The sequence below is a fragment of the Juglans regia genome, chromosome 16 (genome assembly GCF_001411555.2).
Source record: "Juglans regia cultivar Chandler chromosome 16, Walnut 2.0, whole genome shotgun sequence".
NCBI classification, from domain to species: Eukaryota; Viridiplantae; Streptophyta; class Magnoliopsida; order Fagales; family Juglandaceae; genus Juglans; species Juglans regia.
The window spans coordinates 23,917,187-23,933,259 of NC_049916.1; the positions used below are offsets into that span (position 1 = coordinate 23,917,187).

Below are 16,073 nucleotides of genomic sequence, written 5' to 3' on the forward strand. Positions count from 1 at the left end.
ATCAAATATAAAATTTTAAATTTTAAGTAAAACCTTATTCTATTTAAAAATTTTAAATAATATTTAAATAATAATTTATATTTTATTATATTATAAGCAAAAAAAAAAGCCACATTTTAAATCTTGCCTTATGTCCTAATTTGTATTGCCCCCCGCTTTTGGTTTCTAATTTAGTCCCTTTTTTCGAAAGAAATGTACAATGCTTGCATATTTTGAGACTGTATAAATCAATTTTCTTTTAAATTTATTCATTTTTTTAAAAGGAGTGTGAGGTTTGTATACCTAGAACTATAAATATTATTTCTCTTTTAAGAAAGAGAGGGAACCACCTTTTTTTTATTTTCAAAAAAGCTTAGAATATATTTTATGAGGGGATAATTAAAATGGTCAAACTTTAAAATAGGTAGTATGATAAAATGGTAGGAATTAATGTAAAAAATCTTATCAAAATCAAAGAATATAAATTATTTTAATAATTAATTTAACCACGCACTTCTACAACTGTCTTTTTTTTTAAAACGGTTTATATAGTTATAATCTGCGTAAATTTTGCACTTATATTTAAAAAAGAATGGAACTAAGAGGGAATTTAAATAGAAAATCTCAATTTTTTTTATAAATAATAGATTTTATTTTATTTCAAAATAGTAAGTCTTGTACACTATCTATCTAACATTTCTTTCTTTTCTCATAGAGGCAGTTTTTTTTTTGTTTTTTGTTTTTTCGATTTTAGCAGAGGCAGTCTTTTTAAAGCGCCGTCCTGTTAATTTTTCCTTTCGTTTGCCTTCTTAAGTCTACTGCCCGGCTACTCCCCCTCCTGTGACTTGCAGTGTAAAACAAGCAGGTAAAAACCCTAGATCAAGCCCGGTTCAAGGTTGAATCCTCCGAATACTCATTCTGTTCCAGGCTCTTTTTCGATTTTTCAATCCCTAATTTGATTTTTGTGTTTACGATTTAGTCACAGTCCCTTCGACATGACCCAAGACGTAGAGATGAAGGAGCTCCCAGCTCCCTCTAATTCCGCCACTTCGTCTCCTCCCTCGACTCTACACCGTAAGACTGTTCTTTACATACCAGTATATATTTATCTATATATATATATATATATATATATGTAGCCCTAATTTGTTTTTCAAAATTTTTCGATCGGTGTTGTTAAACTTCAATTATTGGTTATCCGGATTATGATTACGTTGCTCATATGTTGGTAATTACGTGTTAATGTTTGGATGCCTGGTTTGATTTTGTGAAATCCGTGTGTCATGGGTATGTTTTAGATTTGAAGGAGATTGCGTCTCTCATTGAGACCGGTGCGTATGCCCGGGAGGTTCGACGCATTGTGCGAGCGGTCCGGCTCACCATGGCGCTGAGGCGGAGACTGAATGCGCCGGTGCTCTCTGCGTTCCTCAGTTTCGCTGTCGCCCCTGGATCTGAGTTGCATGGTCGGTTGTCCTCTTATCTTCCTAAGGTAATGTAAGAGGCGTTGTGAGTTTGGGTCCTCTTGAAGCCCATGTTCGCTCTAAACTGTATGTTTGTTCATGGAATGACATCTATCTTTTTTGAGTGTAAAGGACGAGTATGAAGGTATATGCACAATATTTCATAATGCGTAATCTTGGTAATTAGCTCACATTTTGAGCTTCTCTACCGTGTCATAATGGCCAATTGGTTACTTTGTTAGAATAATTGTAGATAGGGCTATGCTCCTATTAGGTGTTAGACCAGATACCTCAAAGCACTGATCGCGTTGGGGATTGCCTCCTTTGCTACCCAAAGCCTAAGAAATATGTATTTTTAGATGGAGGATCTGAGGAAGCTCTTGCTTCGTACACTGAGGTGACAATCCTCACCTTGATCCTTTGACAGTAGCTCGTTACCACTTTTCTATTTCTAGCTATCAGGATTCCTCACTCTTTTTTCCTTTTCTATTTTTATATAGTCCCTGTCACTTGGATTGCGCCAAAATTAGATTAATAAAGTTTAATTTACTGATAAACAAAGTTACACATTTTACTTATTAGAAAAATTATACACATCGTATATATATCGAATATTCACCATGCTTTCAAGCTTCAACGTCAAAGATTGGTTACAGGAGGATGAACATGAGATGGATGTTGACACTGCAACATCCACAACTCAAATTTCTGGGAAACACTCGCTGCCAGAGCTGGAGATTTACTGCTATCTACTTGTCCTGATATTTCTGATTGATCAGAAGAGATACAATGAGGTAATAGAAATAGATCAAGCTAAAAAAAAAACCTCCCCCCCCCCCCCCCCCCCCCAAAAAAAAAAAAAAAACCTTGGAATTCATGTTTGAGCATGACATTGTTGTCTCTCAGGCTAAAGCTTGTGCCTCAGCAAGCATTGCTCGACTGAAGAATCTGAATAGGAGAACTCTAGATGTTCTAGCATCCAGGCTCTACTTCTATTATTCTTTTTGCTATGAGCTCACTGGAGATCTTGCTGAAATTAGAGGGTGAGTTTTCTTTTGTCTTGACTAAATGATTTTCATTGACTACTGTTATATCTGTATCAGTGGACAAAGATGTATTGGATTGAATGATCTCCTGCCTCACTTATAGCATCCATTGTATGACTAACTTAGACACACATGTATTGGCAGTAATCTCCTTGCTCTTCACCGAATTGCAACCCTGCGCCATGACGAGTTGGGTCAGGTAAATATTCAATTGAAGAGGCATGGATCAGGAAACTAGTAACTTATTTAAAAAAGCTTGTTTATTATATGTGGAATGTGGTATGACTCAGGAAACACTTCTTAACCTGCTTCTTCGCAACTACCTGCATTACAACTTATATGATCAAGCAGAGAAGCTTAGGTCAAAGGCACCTCGATTTGAAGCCCATTCAAATCAGCAGGTAAATCTCAATTGTTTTTCCTATATAGCTATATGTACCCATTATCTTTTAGATTCCCTAAAATTTTAGAATGTGGTCCATTTTTCTGTGGGAGGCTAGGATGCATATCTGCAACCCTAATACTGAGTTTTCAAGATTTAGTTCATTTGACCATTATAATTATCTCAGAGGGTTGAAACAATTAGTCTGGATATGATAAACACGAGATTACATAGCTGACGCTTTTTCATAAATGCGACAAAGCTAATATGAGATCCTCTAATGGAATGCATGTCGATATTGTGTTCTCCGCATCATGCTTACTTCTTGGTTCTCCCTTCACTAGTCTTTACTGAATACTTTTATAACCGATGTTGGCATCAAAGCTAATTATGGTTCATAAAATTATAAAAAGTTGGAATTTTTTACCTATTAAAAACAAAAAAGATGGAAGAAGTGTGTAAAGTCTGGGTTTTTTTTTAAAAGAAAAATACAGAGATGATAGGTATTCAATTGCGGTAGAACATTTGTGGATGGTAGTGAAGGTGCTATTTTTGTTCTCTCTCTGGTTGGGATTGGAAGGATTGTTTAGTTTCCAATCTCACTGATGCTGTGATTATGCCTATTGACCAGAGGCCTGGCTTCTGTTTTAAAGCTTTCCACTTATAAGCTGCAGATTCTGACATTGACCAATTTTCTCTTCCAGTTCTGCCGCTACCTCTTTTACCTAGGAAAGATCAGGACAATTCAGTTGGAGTATACAGACGCAAAAGAATCCCTCCTGCAAGCAGCTCGAAAAGCCCCTGTTGCAGCACTTGGTTTTCGTGTTCAATGCAACAAATGGGCGGTCATTGTTCGCTTACTGCTTGGGGAAATCCCAGAGAGGACTGTGTTTATGCAGAAAGGCATGGAGAAGGCTTTAAGGCCATACTTTGAATTGACAAATGTAAGTCTAGGTTTTCTCCGACTCGAGTCTTTTGTTTCAGTTTTTCCATATCGAATAGGGATACATCAAATTACAAGCTGGCTTTAGAGACATCCAAGTTCATAGAACAATATGATATTTGTCTTTTCTTAGCTATAAAAGCGAGAATTTAAAAAAAAATAAATTTGGGTTCGCTTTTGCTATTAGCATTGAGAAAGACAATGTTTTTTTTCAGGCTGTACGAATTGGTGATCTGGAGCTTTTCAGAAATGTTGCTGAGAAGTTCTCAAGTACTTTCAATTTAGATCGGACCCATAATTTGATTGTTAGGCTGCGGCACAATGTCATAAGGACTGGGCTGCGCAACATCAGTATATCTTACTCCCGGATCTCTCTGGCTGATGTTGCAAAGAAGTTGAGATTGGATTCTGCAAACCCTGTTGCTGATGCTGAGAGTATTGTATCAAAGGCTATCCGAGATGGTGCAATTGATGCCACAATAGATCATGCAAATGGATGGATGGTTTCGAAGGAGACGGGGGACATCTACTCTACAAACGAACCTCAAATTGCATTTAACTCTAGGATTGCTTTCTGCCTCAATATGCATAATGAGGCAGTGCGTGCTCTTCGATTTCCACCAAATTCTCATAAAGAGAAAGAAAGTGCAGAGAAGAGGAGGGAGAGACAACAGCAGGAGCAAGAGCTTGCAAAGCACATTGCCGAGGAGGATGATGATGAGTTTTGATTACCTAGCACTTTCATGCTTTATGCAATGATTTCCATCAAGTTCTCCATATCCTGAACATCCCCTGGCAGTCTAGCAGGATGCTCTCGTTTACTGTGTTTTCTTTTTTACTATCATCGGCCTTTCCTTTCACTCTACGTTATGTGATAGGTTTATTGCTTCAAATCAGCAACTGCTTTTTGACGATGTTGAATATACTCTGAAGTTCCATCTGTTTCTCTTGAACATTTTGTTGTTAATGGAATTGACAAAGTGAATGCTCTCTCTATATTCTCTCCGAGCAGGTAATTAATGTTTAGTACTTCACCGTTAGTTTGGTTGTTCAATCCTTATTCTTTTCTGCGTTTTATGTGGTTTGTAAAATGGTTGTTGGCGTATTGCTGTAAAATATGTGGTATAGTTCTGGTCCACATTGAGGAATTTGTGAGAGCAGCGATTGGTATAGTAAGTTGGACTCTATTTAAGAGTCATGTTTGTCCCGGGAAATGAACTCATTCAATAAAGATGCCATCTTCCAATAACATTACGCTATACAAGTGATTGTGACTAGTAACACAGCCAGATATCATGAAATCCTCCGCTTACCTTGTGGCATCCCTCGATTCCCTCCAGGAAAAATACATCATTGGAAATTTTGAACTACGGCCTACATATATGGCAGATGGACATTGATCGGAACTTCTGATTCTATTGGTATCAGAAACCTGAAAATCAATTCTTACCTGGATTTACTGCATTAATTGCCCCCCAATGGTTTCGCTTTCCACAAGGCAAGACTAAAAACTCCCTCTCTATATTATTAACTTTCTGTGAAAACAGATTAAGCCAAATATTATAAGAATTTCCAGGTAACAAGAAATAACAAGATCACTTGTTTGTAGCTCCGATCACTTAAATTGAAGTTCTGTTGGATGGTTAGCGTTACATTCTCTGAGATACATGGATGAGCTCACCTAGACCCAAATCCTATGTGAAACAAAAGCAGTGCAACAAAAGGGGGGGCATACATATTCAACAAGATTCATTCATCAATGAAAATTCATATAGGTTTAGCTTCTAGACTGGCAGCAGTTATTCACCCAGCTGAACTCAACCCAAATGATTTGACTATGGTGCTGACCCTTTCTGCAAAAGCTCTGGAAGTTATTTTTTTCCCGGGCACATGAAACGGGTTTGAAACCGCATCGACATATGCAGCATGGAACCTCCTGAAAAACTGTACAGCATATTCCACAAAGAGACATAAGCTCAGGAAAGATTGAAGGTTTTTATTCAATGTATGCCGCAGATGAAGACTACAGTAATCAGATGTAGAAGCACCAAATTACTAAAAGCAATTAGAAAAGTGGCAACCACTACACTATGAAGGAAGTGTATGATGAGGCAGGAAACCAAAGGTTGATAAATGTACACAAACGTGTAATAACATGAACCGTAAAGGATAATGTTTACATGTAATTATAACATAAATACGTCCAGATATGTATTATCTCCTAGACAACACGATTAAAGCATGTTCATTGCTATTCAAGAGATGCTTAATCATATGGAAATTGCAAGAACTGATCTTTATAATATTATATTCGCAATCTTCTCCAGACAAGAACTTTAACAGACAAGATGCCAATACCAGTTGCATTTAACCAATATCATCTATTTCATAACTCAAAGATCACAATTGATTTATCTTGCTCGAAGCAGCAAGGACGCCCGCAAAATCACTTCAGCCCTCAGTGCCCACACCAACACAAAAGTCACTTCAGCAAAAAGAATTATGTTTCACCAGGCTATTACAAAACTAACAGAAAAGTCCTCTAGCTTTTCTTTTGGAATTGAGGTCATATGTGCACATAACAATACATACATCATTTGCATACGTAAATATACATATATGTATTCATGTATACACGATCAAATAATTTATAGTCACCGACATTGCACAAGCTTTCAAAATAAAAGTCTCATCACTCCGATTTTCCTAAGAAACATTTCCATACAAAGCCAATCCATCAAAGACACTCACATTTCGAACATCGGCGTCTCTGACATCTAGATCCGTTGTCACCACGATAAACTTCACCTTTGTATTAGTCAGATACCCGTACCTACATCACAACATAATCTACAAAATCATTCACAAGCACGCCACGATACTGTCGCAAGCAAAATCAATTTTCTTACAAAATTAAAATTGCACAAACTTGTGTGCAACTCTTTTTTATGATTCCGTTGCATCGGGAATTGCACTTACACTTTGTAATTTTCGGTCGGATAAAGCAGACCCAGAAATGTCTCGTTTAGCGTCGGCCCAGATTTTTTCGGATTGTTCACTGAAACATTCGGTAAACAAAATGATTCAAATCGATCGATCGGTACGAGTATTCGTATAATAAAACACGCTTTGGCTAAGAAATTCAAATCTTTAAAGTACCTAGGAGCTGTACGGTATGGATAATGGACTTGGATCCGAGATCGTTAAGAGTAAAGTTTACCTCGCTCGTCGACGACATCGAGGGAGCAGTGGACCATGTGGTGGAGCTTGAGGGCATCGTCGGCCTCCGTGAAGCTCTGTATGTACAGCGGGTTGTTCTGTAACAACCAGCAAAAGAAAGATCAAATCAAAAAAAAGTGAAAAGAATGAGATTTATTAGGAGGCGCAGGTACCTGGTGGCCGACGACGGCGACGCACACGATCATCTTCTCCGACTTCCGTACAGAGCAGATGTGTTTTCCGAGTGGAGCGAAGTGCAATAAAGTCTCACTCGATCTATTGTGCTAGACCTTCCTTCTTGTTATGGACCGGTCACCTGCATACCCAACAAATTTCGTGGATTTTTTGGTTACTTTTTAGAAGAAATTAACGATCTAATCTAATCCTTAAAATGATAGACATTTTGAGGATGAAGGTTCATTGAATTTTTTATGGAAGATTTTATTTATGCGGACCAATTTAAATGGAAACTTCCATGATTTCTTTTTAATAATTTTTAGTTTTATATGTATTTGAATTATGCTTATATGATTATATCAATAAAATATCTTATTATTTATCAATAATTTTTTTTTAAAAAAAAAAAGGTACCGAAAGAAGTAGCAACAATCTTGAATTCTTCCCTTACGAAAAAAGCTACCTTTCCTTGTCCCCCTAAACCTCCACTAATCAGTCTCCCACGACTCAAGAAAAGAAAGGCATCCCTATTTCTTGCTCAAAACTAAACATTAGTAAACATAACCCTTCTAATATAAGAAAAATGATATTCGTAGAATTTGTACCACATACATATATATTTTTTTTAAAAATAGATAAATCTGAAATTTATATAAAAAAATTATTTTTTTAATGATAGACTTTATTTTTAAAGAAAGTTTGCGAGAACATTCTTGTCTAGAATCTTTATATAAAAATCAACGGACACCCTATTTAGATAGTAAAAGTGTTTCATATGATCTCATCTCATCATTATAATTTTTTTTAAATTTTCATACAAAATATAATAAATAATTTAAAATTTTCAAATCTAAAAATAATAATAATATTAAAAAATAATATTCTAATAATATTTTATTCAACTTTTAACTTTTATTTAAAACCATCTCAATATTTTACTATCTAAATCGCATCTAAATTTTACTTTTTTCTTTTTAAAGAAGTACACATAATTTACGCATCCTAAAATTTTATATAGTATTAATTTTCAAAAAAAAAAAACCAATTTTAGCTTCCAACCCCATTATTTTATGCAAACAAATTTAAGAAAACCCAAAACGATCACGACATTTCCCATTGGTCAAGTCCCCACATCCAACGGTGGTGATGGATCACCATTACCGTTGGGTCCTCCTCGTCATATCGTCCAAAGCCAAGGGAATACTTCGTCATTTCGAATCACAAACTTCCATATAAAAGAAATGACAATTGTACAATAGTTTAATTACCATCTTGCCCCCACATCCTCTTACGCAATGCAACTCCGGCTAATCCCTCCTTCCCTCCCTTCTTCGCACGCTTTATATTTCTCCAACAGGAGCCCCTCGTTCAAAAACGTAACACTTCGTCGTCGTCTTCTTCTTCTCTTCTTCAATCTATCGGTGCTCAATTTCCTTCGGTTCGAATAGGTAATTTATGTAGAAGATCTTAAATCCAGCTACCACCTTTCGCTTAAAGCTCAAATTTATTGCCGGCCTTTTTCATTTTTCTTTTAAAATTTTGAATTTGTGGACTTATACATGTTATTTAGATCAATTTTGCGATCAAATTATTCGTTTTTCTAAAATGGATTTTGAGTTTTTACCGGTACCTTTTAGGTTTGATGATCGGTTGGCTTGGTGGAGTTTGAGCTACCCAATGTTTCTTCTAGTATTTCGTTTAAATAATCTTAATTATTTTTCTTATTTTTTTAGTCGTGAATGTATCGTATCGTATATTTTACAAATATCTGGTGCATGATCAATTGGGATTAGGATATTGAAGAAATATGTGAAGCGTGGCATTTTCGGCTAATTTTTGTTGGTGAAGTTGCGTAGTCGTGTTTTATGAGTCTGATAAGATTGTAACTTTCATCATACGTTGGATGAATGGCTATATTGTTTCGCTGTAGTGGCTTTGGCGTCTCTACCTCTCGCTCTGTGGTTAGTTTGAATATGGAGATTATTTAGCGATAATTAAATTTAAGGTGACTGGAGATAAGCAATGGACAGGTGTACATACAATTAAAATTCTTTTCTGTGGTCAGCCTTTGAGTTGATGATTGAAAGATAAGTTCTTTTTTCTTGTTTAAGATTTTCCCATTAAGTAATCCTGAAAATTATACCCGTGCTTAGAGTCTGCACTCTGCAGGCAAATGGAAGCGGATTGATATCAAGATTCCCAAAATGCCATAATGATATCTGACATTAAATGCCTCTTAGCTGGATATTTCATTTTCTTAGGGAAGAAGACTGAAAAATTGTAGTTTATTTATTTGCTCTAGATTTATCGCTGCGAATAACCTGGTTCTGGTAGAACTCATTTAAGGGTAGAGATGGTCATATTGCCTGTGGATGAATTTTTTGTTACATCATGATTTTCGATTGAAAAACAGTAAAAGTTGGAAAAATAGTCTTACCATATTCTTTTGATTTTTCTTCAGATGGAAAACGAACCATATGACTCTGTTGGTAAAGTAAATGAGCCTGGCACACGTGCTCATGATAATAATTCTTCGCACCAAAGTTGTTCTGCCACAAGTGGGCTTGTTTGTGATTCAAGTGTAGATAGTGAAACTAATGAACTTAGCAAACCTAATAATGCAGCCAGTAACAACCAAAATATTCCACATATGTATAGGCAAGATGTTGTAAAAAGCAATAGCAGTGGCATGATTGGGATAGTGACTGAAATTGCTGGTGACACAGATTCAGATAGCAGCATTAACAATGATGAGGATGAGGATGGTGATGATGAAGACGACAACGGCGAGAATGAGGAAGAAGATGGTGATGGAAATAGAAATGCCAATGGCGATACTGATGGGGAAGGAGGTGGTGGTGAGAGTGGTCCTCTTCCAGCAGACCAGGTGCGAGTACTTTGGATGGATGAAACTGAGTCAACCATAAGTCTTAATGACGTAGCAGTTGTTGATCGTGGATTCTTACATGGGGATTTTGTTGCCACTGCTTTGGACCCAACTGGGCAAGTGGGTGTTGTGGTAAATGTGAATACCTATGTTGATTTGTTATCTTCTGATGGATCTATTATGAAAGATATTTCATCCAAAGACTTGAAACGCATAAGGGATTTCACTGTTGGTGACTATGTGATCCTGGGTCCCTGGCTAGGTAAAATTGAAGATGTTTTAGATAATGTGACTGTGTTGTTTGATGATGGTTCTGTGTGTAAGGTCCCAAAAGTTGAGCCACTGAAGCTAAAACCAATTTCCAAGAATATCCTCGAAGATGGACATTTTCCTTACTATCCTGGCCAGCGTGTTAGGGCCAGTTCTTCATCAGTTTTCAAGAATTCCAGGTGGCTGTCTGGCTTGTGGAAACCTAATCGGTTGGAAGGTACTGTTACAAAGGTTACAGTGGGTTCAGTTTTTATTGATTGGATAACATCTGCCAGCTATGGACCAAATTCTTCAACTCCCCCTGCTGAAGAGCAGAGTCCAAAAAATTTAAAACTATTGTCTTGTTTTTCCCATACAAATTGGCAATTGGGTGACCGGTGTATTCTCCCCACGTTGGCTTTTTCATCCTCCATTCCCTTAGACAGTGGTTTATCAAAATTAGAACTTCAACATTACATCAACTGCGAGTTAGATTCTACTACTCAAATGGGAAGTGGGTGCGATTCGGAAGAGGTTTCATTGGAGGAATCAGATGAAAATAATGAATCCATGGATCTTAACCCGGTTGATGCAGTGGATGGAATTGATAGAAACTTTCGAATCAACGAGCCTGAGTCCAGCTCTTGCTGTAGTTCATTGTCTGTTTCAAAGGAGCCTGTCCATGAATCTTGGTCTCTTCATCGCAAGAAGATCTGTAAAGTAGTTGTTAGGAGGGACAAGAAAGCTCGAAAGAAAGAGGAAAGTTTTGAAAAATCCCTTTTGATTGCCAATACCAGGACAAAGGTTGATGTGGCATGGCAGGATGGAACAACAGGTTGTGGACTGGATTCGACAAGTTTGATTCCGATTGGTAGTCCTGGTGATCATGAATTTGTTGCCGAGCAGTATGTGGTGGAGAAGGTCTCTGATGATGGGGATGATGTTGGAGAAGTCGGGCGTGTTGGGGTTGTGAAAAGTGTGAATGGAAAGGAACGAACAGCTTGTGTAAGGTGGTTAAAGCCAGTTGACCAGGCAGAAGATCCTCGAGAGTTTGATAAAGAGGAAATTGTAAGTGTGTATGAGTTGGAGGGACATCCAGATTATGATTACTGCTATGGGGATGTAGTTGTTCGATTGTCTCCAGTTTCTGTTTCTTCAGAAACAGCTACTGGCATGGACTCCATTCCGCAATCAAAGCTGCAAAATAGGTCAAATGAGATTAGAAGGGATGTCACAAAACACTCGGGATGTAGAAGTGTAGACGATGCATCTGGAAATAAAGTTTGGAGTGGCTTCTCCGATCTCTCTTGGGTCGGGAATATAACTGGTCTAAGGAATGGTGATGTTGAAGTTACATGGGCTGATGAGATGGTTTCAACGGTATGATTCTTGCCTCATAACATTATATCCTTTTTTTCTGTTTATGAATGGGGAAAACTTCCATTGTTTGTTTTTGTCTTGAGTATTGTATCTAAAACAATGCTTAATCTGTAACTGGAATTTGTAAATATATGATATAATTGTTGTGAATGTTGATATTCCTTGGGAATGGACAGAAAAAGGATAAAGGCAAGGGATAAAGGCTGTTTTATTCCAGATATGAATGACCTTATTTATGTCAACTAGAGACGTAAAATGGTTTGGTTTGATGCTCATGAGATGGAGGGAGGGAATGGAATTTGAAATCATATATTCAGTCATACAATTACTTAAAAAAGAAATAAGTCATACATTTATTTGAATTTTTTTCCATTCTCGTGAAAGAGTTCTCATGGTGTTTGCTTTGATTATTTGAATGCCTTTAGGTTGGACCTCAATCAATCTATGTTGTTGATCGAGATGATGATTCAGTTGCGGCTGGGAGTGAAGTTAGTGATGATGCTGCTAGTTGGGAAACTGTGAATGACAACGAGATGGATACCCTCGAGAATGTTCAAGAGGTTTGTTTCTGTTCAGCACATTTTTACGTGCGTCATTCAAATTTGTTTACAGTCTGTTAAACAAATGCTCGCCATAGAAAGCAGTATGTGTGGTGCTCTTGCTGGATAGGGCTTGTAATTGAACGTCCTAAAAAGGATACCTAGGTCAAGATTTAGAAAATGAGGTTTGGCAAAATTGTACTATGGCTACTCATATCCTAACTTTTATAATGCCACACGATGATTTTCAAGATCTTAACGTATTGACATTCATTTTAAATTAATTATTGAACTAATAAATTGGATGGTTGAGTACATGCAAAGGAAAAAAAGTAGGGTTGAGTAGATGCCAGGGAACAAATTTGATGTTCTCATTCTAGAGGTGGAACCTTATATGATTGCCATAATTTATATTCTATTCTTCTCACCACATGTAATTTGCTTTAAGAAGACCAATATACTCAGTAGTGTATATCATTTTATCTGTTGGATGAGTGAATGATTTGTAGTCAATGATGTTCAGGAAGATGTGCTGCATAATGCCAACAACGTAGATTCTGAACCAGAAGAAAGTGGAGAGAATTCTAGCAAAACTACGGCACTGTCAGTTCCCTTAGCTGCATTTCGTTTTGTGTCAAGACTGGCCACTGGAATATTCTCACTGGGACAAAAGAATTTAGATCCATGCAGTTTGGATTCCAAAGTTGAAGGTGAGCTTGAATCCCTCCAGACAATACAGATTTCTGAGGGAAAAGACTCTAGTGATGAGTATAGTTCTCAGAAACCAAACATCATCGATAGCTGTGGTACTGAAATTAAAGAAGAGCAGGACGTTTCTGAGGCACATGAATTGTTTGAAGTAGCAGAAGCTTCATGTGATTTGAGGGCTGAAGAGTCAAATGCTCCAGCATATTTAGGGGATGACATTTGTGGTTTCAAACACTTTGATATAGCTAAAAATCCTGTGGACCATTATTTTCTTGGTGCATATGGACAGGTAAATGCCTTTTATCCTTTTGAGTATCATCCTTGGACATCACAAATACTTTACATCCTTGTATTATTTAGTCAGATCTTACAGGAATACTCTTCAAATGTATGTAGATCTATTATAGGATACTTAAGTTACATGGGCACTTGCTAAGTTTTAAGCAAACGACCGCACCGCCCATCCCATTCTTATAGGGGGAGGAAGTGCTATTTGAGCTTGAAAAAGAATGTATGCTTATTTAATATGTCAGAATTTTCCTCTCTCCAGGTTTTATTATTTTGCTTAATGTCACAATGTTTTTCCTTTGACGTTTTAAAAAAAAAAAAAGAACAATAAAGTTATTTGGAGTGTCATTGAATTCTGACTGAGCAGTTGACTTGAGCATTTTTGTTGCGTGATATCTGTAGCGTATACTTTGCATGTTTCTTAATGCTTCTTCTGCATAGGAGTTCAGTTGACTCTCATACACAGAAGGATCTCTTTTTTGTATTTGACCCCTTTTCAAATGAATGTCACTCTCAGAATACCAATGGAAGGAGGTGGTTTAAGAAGGTTCAACAAGATTGGAGCATCCTTCAGAATAACCTTCCTGGTAAGCAACACTTTAGTACATTAGATTGTATAATGGATTATGAGATTTTGACAATTATGTCCTTTCTTAGCGACTCTTGGCTTTAATGACGGATATTTTCAATAGATACAATCTATGTACGAGTTTATGAAGATAGAATGGATCTCTTAAGGGCAGTTATAGTTGGGGCATACGGGACGCCTTACCAAGATGGGCTCTTCTTCTTTGATTTTCACCTCCCGCCAGAATACCCTGATGCTCCACCAGTAAGATATACTGATTTTAATTTCTAGTTCTATCTTTGGTTTAGAAGCTGTACTTCCTGATTATTTGAGCCAATCCTAAAAATTTTCGTGGGCTTCGATGCAGAAGGGGTGTCTCTTATCTGTTCTCTGACTAAGTTTATTGTGTGCAGTTGGTATCCTATCATTCAGGTGGCTGGCGGATAAATCCAAATTTATACGAGGATGGCAAGGTGTGCCTTAGCCTGTTGAATACTTGGATTGGAAAAGGAAACGAAGTTTGGGATCCAAAGTCTTCTAGCATCCTACAAGTTCTAGTTTCACTTCAGGGGTTAGTGCTAAATTCTAAGCCATATTTTAATGAAGCTGGCTATGACAAGCAGATTGGGACAGCTGAGGGAGAGAAAAAATCATTGTCTTGCAATGAGAATACTTTCTTGCTGAACTGCAAGACAATGATGTATCTTATAAGGAAGCCTCCAAAGGTATTATATTATATACCAGTATTCAAATATTAGTTTTCCCCTGTTTGAATCCCTTTCCTGTTAATTATCATAGATATACATAATTTGCCCAAAATCTTGGCAAAAAAGCTTGATCATTGTCTGTGCTTTATTTTCAAGCTAGAATCCATTGCCGAGTTTGTGAAAACTGCAATATTATTATTAGCAATCAGCTGTATAAACAAAGGCATTTTATGAAGTCACGAGGTATTATACAGTCAACAGTAGTGGAATTGTTAATTCTTTAATCACAAAAGATAGTGGTATTACGTTCGAATGAACTTTGGAAGATTTGATTTGGTTTCTTCTTTAATTGTGTGGAGGCATAGTGCATAGAGTAAAAACCCAACCTTTATTTTATCGGTAAGCGTAAAACTTTGGTAATTCCTTGTATTGCATATGTATATTGTGAAGAAGACTACTTGACTTTAATTTAACTTTTCTTTGTTTTTTTTTTTCCAATCCAAATTAGATTAGAGCGGTATGATTATGTGATTATTGTCATATTGAAACATTATAGAATGTATCAATAGCTTGGTATTCGAATAGAATCAAATTCGACTAGATACTCAACATAAGGTAAGATTTTTTATCTCAAGACATTCAACATAAGATAAAGATACGTAAATGGAGAATATACATCCTTCGCGAGTATCTTTTATAATCTTTGTAAAATCAAATATATGACCTAGTTATAAATACATTTTTATATCTTGACTAATTACAGTTTGTAACCATCTTAATGGTTTGTGCAGGACTTCGAAGAGCTTGTTAAAGACCATTTCAGTAGGCGTGGTTATTACATACTCAAGGCCTGTGACGCTTATATGAAAGGTTGTTTAGTAGGCTCTCTCACTGAGGACGCCTCTCTGAGTGATAAGAACAATGCCAATTCAACTTCAGTTGGTTTCAAACTGATGCTAGCGAAGATATTGCCGAAGCTTTTCTTGCTACTCAGTGAAGTTGGAGCTGATTGTCATGAATTCAAGCATCTGCTACAGTCTTAGTGTATTTGGAGGACCCAAAATATTAGTTCAACAAGGTCGGTCTTCAATTCATTGCGGTTGCTTCAAATTTCCAGCTATCCATCAGTGTACAGGCTTTCCTGCATTGTGAACGATTCATTTATGGTGTGAAAGCCTATTCTATTTTTTTGGAGCAAAATCTCTGGATTCTCCTGTATGATTTTCATTCATATAGAGGATTCTCTTGGATTTTGCTCCAAACTCATTGTTTTGACACTTTCAAGGGGTTTTTCTCTGGGATTGGAAAGCCAGTTGGGTTTCACATTAACAATCGTTTTTGCTCCTGTTGATGACAGACGACGATTCACATTCAATTGAAGAAAAATCTTCTGCAAATTTCTGTTTCAATTCTTTAATAGAAAAAAAATAGCATTCATATGAAGGGTTAAGCCCTTATTCGATGTAGCGATCTTCAATTGTTTTATTGGACTGTAAAATCGAACCAATTGTCTCTCAAGTATATGGTATTTTAGTTTTTGA

General features: G+C 36.7%; 3 protein-coding genes across 8 annotated transcripts; 2 read left to right on the plus strand and 1 right to left on the minus strand.

Annotated features, from left to right (window-relative positions):
* The first annotated feature begins 690 nt into the window (after nt 1-690).
* On the plus strand, nt 691-4,808 carry LOC109006613 (probable 26S proteasome non-ATPase regulatory subunit 3). 4 transcript variants are annotated; one of them, XM_018985955.2, is made up of 9 exons: nt 691-874; nt 965-1,053; nt 1,278-1,468; nt 2,096-2,233; nt 2,346-2,482; nt 2,630-2,684; nt 2,776-2,886; nt 3,572-3,811; nt 4,026-4,808. In XM_018985955.2, the coding sequence occupies exons 2-9, from the start codon at nt 975-977 to the stop codon at nt 4,536-4,538; spliced, it is 1,464 nt and encodes a 487-aa protein (XP_018841500.1). In that variant the 5' UTR covers nt 691-874; nt 965-974; the 3' UTR covers nt 4,539-4,808. The 4 variants fall into 4 exon arrangements, with proteins under 4 accessions (XP_018841500.1, XP_018841501.1, XP_018841499.1 ...); XM_018985956.2 differs by having other exon boundaries at nt 702-844; XM_018985954.2 differs by having other exon boundaries at nt 719-844; nt 959-1,053.
* Nucleotides 4,809-5,334: 526 nt separating this feature from the next.
* LOC109006614 (trafficking protein particle complex subunit 2-like protein) lies at nt 5,335-7,461 on the minus strand. 2 transcript variants are annotated; one of them, XM_018985957.2, is made up of 5 exons: nt 7,203-7,454; nt 7,031-7,127; nt 6,790-6,868; nt 6,562-6,643; nt 5,335-5,754 (listed from the first exon to the last, which is right to left on the minus strand). In XM_018985957.2, exons 1-5 carry the CDS (start codon nt 7,233-7,235, stop codon nt 5,614-5,616), a joined length of 432 nt encoding a protein of 143 aa, XP_018841502.1. In that variant the 5' UTR covers nt 7,236-7,454; the 3' UTR covers nt 5,335-5,613. The 2 variants fall into 2 exon arrangements, with proteins under 2 accessions (XP_018841502.1, XP_035542248.1); XM_035686355.1 differs by having other exon boundaries at nt 6,970-7,461.
* A 1,029-nt stretch (nt 7,462-8,490) lies between these two features.
* Nucleotides 8,491-16,073, plus strand: LOC109006609 (probable ubiquitin-conjugating enzyme E2 23). 2 transcript variants are annotated; one of them, XM_035686774.1, is made up of 8 exons: nt 8,491-8,654; nt 9,933-11,722; nt 12,148-12,282; nt 12,785-13,258; nt 13,775-13,844; nt 13,950-14,089; nt 14,239-14,550; nt 15,324-16,073. In XM_035686774.1, exons 2-8 carry the CDS (start codon nt 10,109-10,111, stop codon nt 15,573-15,575), a joined length of 2,997 nt encoding a protein of 998 aa, XP_035542667.1. In that variant the 5' UTR covers nt 8,491-8,654; nt 9,933-10,108; the 3' UTR covers nt 15,576-16,073. The 2 variants fall into 2 exon arrangements, with proteins under 2 accessions (XP_035542667.1, XP_018841491.1); XM_018985946.2 differs by having other exon boundaries at nt 8,496-8,654; nt 9,668-11,722.

Coding starts and splice junctions, on each gene's coding strand:
- LOC109006613 (XM_018985955.2), top strand. CDS start 975: ATGACCCAAGACGTAGAGATGAAGGAGCTCCCAGCTCCCTCTAATTCC. Junction 1,054..1,277: donor TCCTCCCTCGACTCTACACC/GTAAGACTGTTC, acceptor GGTATGTTTTAG/ATTTGAAGGAGATTGCGTCT. Junction 3,812..4,025: donor CATACTTTGAATTGACAAAT/GTAAGTCTAGGT, acceptor GTTTTTTTTCAG/GCTGTACGAATTGGTGATCT.
- LOC109006614 (XM_018985957.2), bottom strand. CDS start 7,235: ATGATCGTGTGCGTCGCCGTCGTCGGCCACCAG. Junction 6,869..7,030: donor CGATGTCGTCGACGAGCGAG/GTAAACTTTACT, acceptor CGAATGTTTCAG/TGAACAATCCGAAAAAATCT. Junction 5,755..6,561: donor GAGACGCCGATGTTCGAAAT/GTGAGTGTCTTT, acceptor TATGCTGTACAG/TTTTTCAGGAGGTTCCATGC.
- LOC109006609 (XM_018985946.2), top strand. CDS start 9,668: ATGGAAAACGAACCATATGACTCTGTTGGTAAAGTAAATGAGCCTGGC. Junction 13,845..13,949: donor CCTTCAGAATAACCTTCCTG/GTAAGCAACACT, acceptor TATTTTCAATAG/ATACAATCTATGTACGAGTT. Junction 14,551..15,323: donor TTATAAGGAAGCCTCCAAAG/GTATTATATTAT, acceptor TGGTTTGTGCAG/GACTTCGAAGAGCTTGTTAA.